General features: G+C 42.8%; 2 protein-coding genes across 8 annotated transcripts in view; one reads left to right on the plus strand and one right to left on the minus strand.

Annotated features, from left to right (window-relative positions):
• The window catches only part of LOC116045413, a 977,204-nt gene that overhangs the window by 251,452 nt on the left and 718,252 nt on the right, over positions 1-7,500 (plus strand). The gene's annotated exons all lie outside the window — the stretch shown is intronic.
• The window catches only part of myo6a (myosin VIa), a 177,196-nt gene that overhangs the window by 52,999 nt on the left and 116,697 nt on the right, over positions 1-7,500 (minus strand). For all 7 annotated transcript variants that reach the window (XM_035995053.1, XM_035995052.1, XM_035995051.1 and 4 more), the window contains exon 23: positions 6,131-6,260. In XM_035995053.1, the coding sequence (XP_035850946.1) occupies positions 6,131-6,260 (130 nt within the window). The remainder of the gene's footprint in view (positions 1-6,130; positions 6,261-7,500) is intronic.

Genomic DNA, 7,500 nt, shown 5'->3' on the forward strand with positions numbered 1-7,500 from the left:
CGTGTCTCATATAGCCTTCTCACTTATAGTTAAGTCGACATAAAGCCCCCAAAAAGTAATTTAGCCATCATAGAAAAAAGCGTCAAAAAAGTTCGGTAAGTTTACAGACATAAAGCCTTAAAAAAATTCAGCAAAAAAGTTCCTTAGCCATCATAGAATTTAGCAAATCAAGTAAAAACAATGATTACATTTTTAAAAGTAGGCTACCACACAGCAGACTAACAGCAACCTGTTTCACAGACTGTATATGAAAACTCTCTGCTTCTGGGGGAATTTCAGCAATTTCAGTCAGCAAATCTGCCAAAATTCAAGAGTCTCGCGTAATTGCAGTCTGAAAAGTTTATCGTCTTTTTGGCGGGCCAAAACTTATTGTTTACCTAAAGTGATATGCGGGCCGGATCAACATATGTGAAGGGCCGGCCTTGAGTTTGACTGTGCTCTGAGTGCAGGGTTAAAAAAAAGGACGAGCAAAGAATTAGTTTGTACTACGTGTTGTGCGACCATGTCAGAAATGTAATGTGCTTTTAGCTGCTCTAGCACCACGTTCCCAATCTCTCCTGAAAGGCAATCATAGTGTTGGACTTGACAGAGGTCCAGAGGTAATTCCTGCTTCTGCCTTTCATTCTGGAGTCACGGTTCACAGTTTGCCAGAGCCTCTCTCTCTGAGGGTTAAGCCCAGTTCAGACCAAAGATTTCGCGACGAGTTGAAACTTGCAACTACTTGCAACGCGTTGTTCTGCAGCGTTCTGAAACCTGCCAGTTCCCACCAATGAGACGACACGAGATGGTGTATCATCTCCATAGCAATGACTCTTCTCAATGACCTCCACCAGCCGACTTCTCTATTGGCTGTTGAAACAGGAGACGTCTCTTACGTTCTAAAACCAGCTTCTGGAGACTCCACCAGCTGACTTCTCTATTGGCTGTTGAAACAGGAGACGTCTCTTACGTTCTAAAACCAGCCTCTGGAGACTCGACCAGCTGACTTCTCTATTGGCTGTTGAAACAGGAGACATCTCTTACGTCCTAAAACCAGTCTCTGGAGACTCGACCAGCTGACTTCTCTGTTGGCTGTTGAAACAGGAGACGTCTCTTACGTTCTAAAACCAGCCTCTGGAGACTCCACCAGCTGAGTCGCAGCGACGCCATCAGCTGGTTTGAGTCAAGCTAAGACGGGCCGGTTCAGAACACTGGAACTTTTCTCTGAGACGCAAATCTTTGGTCTGAACTGGACTTTAGAGTTAGAACCTCAGTCTTCCCGAACTTCCTTCACCGCTGTCCTCCACCCGGCCGCCTCAGTTTTTTGGAAGCTTTGAACATGATCTGATTCCGTGCCCACATCCTCTGGGATTTTTGTGAAATTTCATCCAGAGATGGGACTTTAAGAGCTTCTGGATGGGGAACCTCTGCATGGTTTCCTGGTAATTTCCTCCTCTGCCGACTCACTGCCAAGTGATCATCCACTAATCGATCAAACTTTGGCCCCGAGGTGTTCTGGCAACACACACACTTATTGACTAAGCTTCAACATGGTGTTCATTATAGACAGTCTCTGATCACCAAAGATGTCCAACAACAGAGAACCACTTAAATCCCCCCCCCCCGCACTTTGTTTCTGGGACTACAACCATGGAAAACAGTCAAAGCCTTCCTTTCCATCTCACAGAGGAGTTTTTTCGGGATTATTTTTTTGGGGCATTTTAGGCCTTCATTTGATAGGACAGCTTAGACATGAAAGGGAGAAGAGAGAGGGGGAATGGCATGCAGCAAAGGGCCGCAGGTCGGAATTGAACCTGCGGCCTCTGCAGCGAGGACTGAGCCCCTGTACATAGGGCACACGCTCGCAGCTACCCAGGCGCCCGGGGACCCTCTTGTTTTGACAGAAATAGTCCACACAGTGGCCTGATATTGTGATTTGGATATTGTACTAGTCCATATTTTGATTTAGATAAAATTGCAAATAATTGTGCAGCCCTACTCTAACCCCGGGGAACTCCACAGCACTGGCTCTGTTTCCTTCCCTACTAGAGAGATCACATTCCCCAACGCCCCCAAAAGCCCCAATGGTCAGTTTCTACAGGACTTTAACATCTATCTTTTAGGTCATGAGCCCATAAGCAGCAGCTTGTTTTGTCAGTAAACATTTCCATATCAATGCCGATACGATAGCTGAGTTTAGGAACTGATACTGAACGTGTTTCTCTACTTTTTAAGTTTGGACTATGGTGAGGGTGGACTAACTTACCTACCTATGTTGTCTAAACGCAAGCAGCTGTACAGAAACTTTGGCTAAACAGTCTAACATGGGAAAAAGCTTAAATCAGGAACTATGTGATCAAGGAATACAGTAGTTTTGCTTTTCCGCATTTTCTTTCATATCTATAATGTTATAACGTGAGATGTCCTTTTAAACGTGACCAAAGACATCTATATGAGCCAAAACCTACGTAAACACCTTCCCGTAATCAACGGCAGCGTCATTACGTCGACCAGCGTAGCGCCGTAGTGCAAGCGTAGGGTTCGGTTCTGTGTAAAACAATTCCAAGGTTCGGCAGAAACCGAACCCCGTCAAAAAGCCCAAATATTCAGCCGAATCAGAAGCCAAATCCTGTATTGGGTGCATCCCTAGTTTTTCAGTATGTTTTTTTGTTTGAAAAGAAAAATGAATCTAGTTTGGTTCTCCTATAGAAGAAGGTGCCCAACAAGATTGGATGCTGTTCCTTTTTTCAGGCAAACAAGAGCCTGGTATACACATCTGTATTTGTTCACGCCACTTCTCAGAAAACAATTTCATCAACAAGGCTGAGTATGATGCTGGACTTAATAGAAAACTATGAATCTGACCACCTGTGGAAGGTAAGTGTACTGATCTGTGTATTTTAATGTAAATATATAATAAAGGTTTTTACTAAGATTAGTAAATCATCCTGCTTGATGTTCTGCATTCTTGTACACTGATGCAATTTGTAATAGCTTTCATACACTAATATAGTTAAAATTCTGTTACATCTGCAGAATTTAAACGCCATTATCTGTGATTCAATTTCATCCCGTCTTTGGCAACATAGACGCTTTCTTTTTCTGTTGTACGCAGTTTTGAATTGAACTGAAGTGAGAAAATTAGAGAGATATAAAAAAAAACAAAAAAGGGAGGGAGGGAGAGCCCGAGAGATGGAGGGTGAAAGATGAGTAGACACGGAGATCGATAACCGCTAATTTCTGCCAAATTCATTTCATCTGGTTATGGCCTCAGAATATTTAACGCCTGTGCCATAAATAACGGACTGAATTAATGGCTTTGCATTTACTGAACACAGACTGGTTGAAAAAGTCTAATTTTCTAAGTTTTCTTCATTATACGCCTTGTGGATTGGACACATGTATTCATTTTTAATACGATATGATGATATGCTTCGGCAACACTTGCCTGTGTTCAGTTCCAGCCAATGAAGCTCAACTTCGATTTGATCGATAAAGAGAACAAAGAGTGGGACGCAAAGATAGAGTGACATGATGAGAAAGAAACAAGAGATATATATAGAGCGGTGGAAGAAGTATTCAGAGTCTTTACTGCAGTCAAGGTACTAATGCCTCGCTGTGAAAACACTCCAATACAAGTAAAAGTCCTGCATTTAAACCTGACCTAAAGAGAAAGAGAAAATATACATGTAGAGCCAGACAATGAAACAACCCATTTGTGTGACGTCCTGTTGTGTTCTTAAACCCCCCCAACAAAGCACAAGTAGACTTGATATTTCTATATTTCAGCTACTGTTTTCCGCCAGATCGTTTATAGATAATGTTTCCGAGCGCACTTGAAGGCAGCTTCATTTCACAGGAGAGAGAGAGAACGAAAAGAGACGAGCGAGACATAGCGAGTGCTTTGTTGTTGCAGGAAACATTCAGCTGTTAAACTCCCGGGCAGTTCAGAGCTTGTGTTTGGTGTTTAAAAACTGTTCTTGTGGCAGAGATAGAGGCAGTGATGTTTCCTGTTTCCTGTACGGGACTCTCACACCGCCTCAAAACACACCGACAAGTCTTATTTCTGGTTACATGATTGGCCACCGCAGCGTGACGGGTTGGGTTCCTCCAAAAGTTGAGACGGTCTCAACTTTTTGCCGTAGACCCGCTGCGGTTTTTTTGAGTGTCTAGCCTGCAGGCAAACCCCGCCACAGCCTAGACGCACTACCCCCATTCAAAATGAATGGAAAGACCTGTGTTTTTGCCGAACCGTCGGCCTTACTCGTAAAGTGACCCAGGTCCAGGCTGATACAACACAACCGCATTAATATGACTTGGTGAGCTCCTACTGAGAGTTCTACGTAATGTTGGGGGCCTTACTCTTCAATTAAACTTAAATAATCTCAAATCTGTTAAAGATCTATTTTGCTGATTTAAATCCAGCTGTGTGTCATGGCAATGTGTCCAGACAATGGTTGCCCTCAATGATCTCCCGAGTATAAATGAAGGTTAAATACATTGTTCTATATCTATGGTTGAATAAGTGAATGAATGTTCATATGTCTATTTTATAACCCTGAGAAAGGAACTTCACAGATGAAGCTATTCCTATAAATATTATACATCTGTTCTTTTTTTACTTACTAACTGTGAAAAGGCTTCCTTTCTCCTGTTCTCCATCAAGTGATGACTGATGAACAGTAATGTAAATGCTAAATGCCCTAATACCTGTTGATATGACAAAAATGCAAAGTATAGGCTCTTAACCTCGCAGTTTTGCACATATCATGCATCTTTGCACAAAACTCTCCAGAAAGTGCAATTTAATGGTTTATTTTTCAAAAAACTTAGTAATGTCAGCAGTAACTGATCTATCTAATTGTAATAATCTTTTGAGAAACTAAGTGTTAATGTTGCTTGCTCAGGTTAGCCCTATAATCCCCTGTTCAGGTGGTAGAGTCCAATTAGGGGAGGCTGAGATCCTGTTTACACGTGCATGGTTATTTTGAAAAACAGACATTTCCCTTCATTTGTGCCCTCGTTTACACACAAATGGAGAATTCGCCTCTGAAAATGAGTCTTTCTAAAAACTCCGGACAGAGAGGAGATTTTGGAAAACTTTGTTTGCACGTTTGCATGTAAACTGAGACAAATGGAAGTTTAGGCATATATACACGGGTACGTGTAAATGAAGACTTTTCTGAAAACTGACAGCTGTGCACAATGTTATTTTTGAAAACGGAGAGGTTGAAATGTCCGTTTATGAAAATAGCCGGCCACGTGTAAACATAGCGTGAGTTAAAAGGGCTTCAGGAGAAGAAAGAGGAGACTTGGTGCCTCAGTTTAATATTTTCTTTTGTATTTTTGGTTTGAGTATGTTTTGGCGTCATTTTGGTAATAAAGACAAAATTGTGCACTTTAAAAGCCTCCTCTCCAGTCTTCAATCGTGACACTAGCCATTATGGAGACACATCTTTAATCTCTTTTGACTGTGTTCCCATGACACCAAGGGCGTAGCGGACACGGGGTAAGCGAGGACATGTCCCCTGCACTTTTCACGTCGGCGCCCTCTGTCCCCCACACTTACAACACGTCTGAGTTGATTTGAACGCACCATAAGTGGGCGATGTGCACGTTACTCTGGTTGTGTGAGGACAACTCATTTAAATATGCAATCATTTAGATCAGTGTATATGATGGAATAGTGATATTAGAATCTGCCAGAGGCCACCAAATTTGGGCTATTACGCCCTCATAAAATTCTGGTGGGGGGCATGCCCCCTGGACCCCCCTACACTAATACATTTCTGACAAAAGTCACCGGTCCGGGCACGCATTTATCCCCCCATTACGGGGTGTGGTAGCTGTATATTGGTTGGTTATGGGGGTGCTGCCCTGCTATCGCTAGCTAGGTGGACAAATTCATTCACCCAACTGCTGTATTAACACAACATTAGCTGAGGCATTGTTATGTGAGCTAGCAGGCTATCAAGACTGCTGTAATTCACATTAAACTGAACATTTTCAAAAAAAGGATGCTACCCGGAATCTGCGATTTCAAGAGACAAACGGTAGAGAATCTTGCAATAAAAATCCTCCTCTTGAACAATCTGTCCCCCTCACTTCGGTTATTACAGCTACACCCCTGGATGGTATTTGGTCTGCTTACGTTTGATGACGGACAGAGCGCACCACTGGACCTTCTTCCAGCGGCTGTGGATGAGCCACTTGTTGACCTTCTTCACCAGCTCTGCCAGGTGGTCCGGGTCCGACTTCATGATCTGGTCAAACTCTTTGAACTGAACCAGAGGCGAGAGACACACGGTCAGACACAAAAGTGCAAAAAGTTGTTTGTCTTGAGCTGAGAAACACTGACTGATGACCAATGCAACACCACACAGATGAAGTCTTTGAAAGCCAGTTAAGACTGAGAAAGTAATGTGTGGAAGCATTTCAATGGAAAAATGTGTTTGCTGACTTTGTAAAAAGCAAATGCCTTACAGCAAAGCAAAGCCAAGGCTCTACTAATGTCCCTGCACTCACTGTGGCTAATTGCAATTGTTAGAATAAATACAAGCTGGTGGTTTCCTCAACGTTTAGCATCATATTGCCAAACTCCGTTCCTATACAGTACAGATGTTTTTCATTTTTCATATACTACCATCACAGTAATACAGATTCGTATCTGTAGTCTGTGACAATCCATTTCATAAAGCGTGGCCAGAAGAATGAGTGTAAATATTTATTTGAGCTATTCGTTTTTTTCTCTTCGCCATTCATGCATCATTTATAACAAAGTCACAGTTCACACCAGTGCTGCTGAATGCCTTCTAACACTTACTACTCTTGATTTACAAGTCTGCAGAGAGCAGCTCTGAGACAGCGCGGCTGATGTTTGTTGTGTCGTGATCAGTGTGCTGTGGAAACCTCTGACTTCCAAATCTTGAGAGTCGGCGGCTGCTGCTGCTTTAATAATGGAAGAAGTTGCCTGAATTCACATTATTTTTTTTCTCAACTGCCAACAATGAGGAGATAATCGGACCCCAGGAAGTGCCCCAAGATTTGAAGCAAATTGAAAATAGCAGCTCCCGGCCCGTCACGTGATGTCCTGGGGCCCAAAAAGACTTTTCCCCAAAATACTAACATGCCGAAAGAGACGTCTGTAAATCAGTGGAGACATATTTTTTTTGCTTCCCAACCCCTGTGAAATGACTTGTTTGACTTTCAGAATTTGACCCATTCAGTCCAATAACATTTGGAAAGTCTAGAGCACGATTAAATCGTTCATTCCCCATTCAAGTTAGCTGAGCACTAAACCGGAAGTAGCCTAGCTCGGCTGGCGAAGGTCTTTACCAAGTTTGATTTCTGACAACATAGAGCGCACTGTGGACAATTTAGTTATGCTGCGTTCCAGGCAACCCATAACTCGTCTTTTCACAACCTTCTTCCCGTGTAAGTGCCTTGGAACGACAGTCAAACCCGTAACTTACTCCCCGTGAACTCGTACCAGATCGTTGTACTCCCAGTTACGGACGCCAC

Source organism: Sander lucioperca, chromosome 19, assembly GCF_008315115.2.
Source record: "Sander lucioperca isolate FBNREF2018 chromosome 19, SLUC_FBN_1.2, whole genome shotgun sequence".
In the NCBI taxonomy this organism is placed as follows: Eukaryota; Metazoa; Chordata; class Actinopteri; order Perciformes; family Percidae; genus Sander; species Sander lucioperca.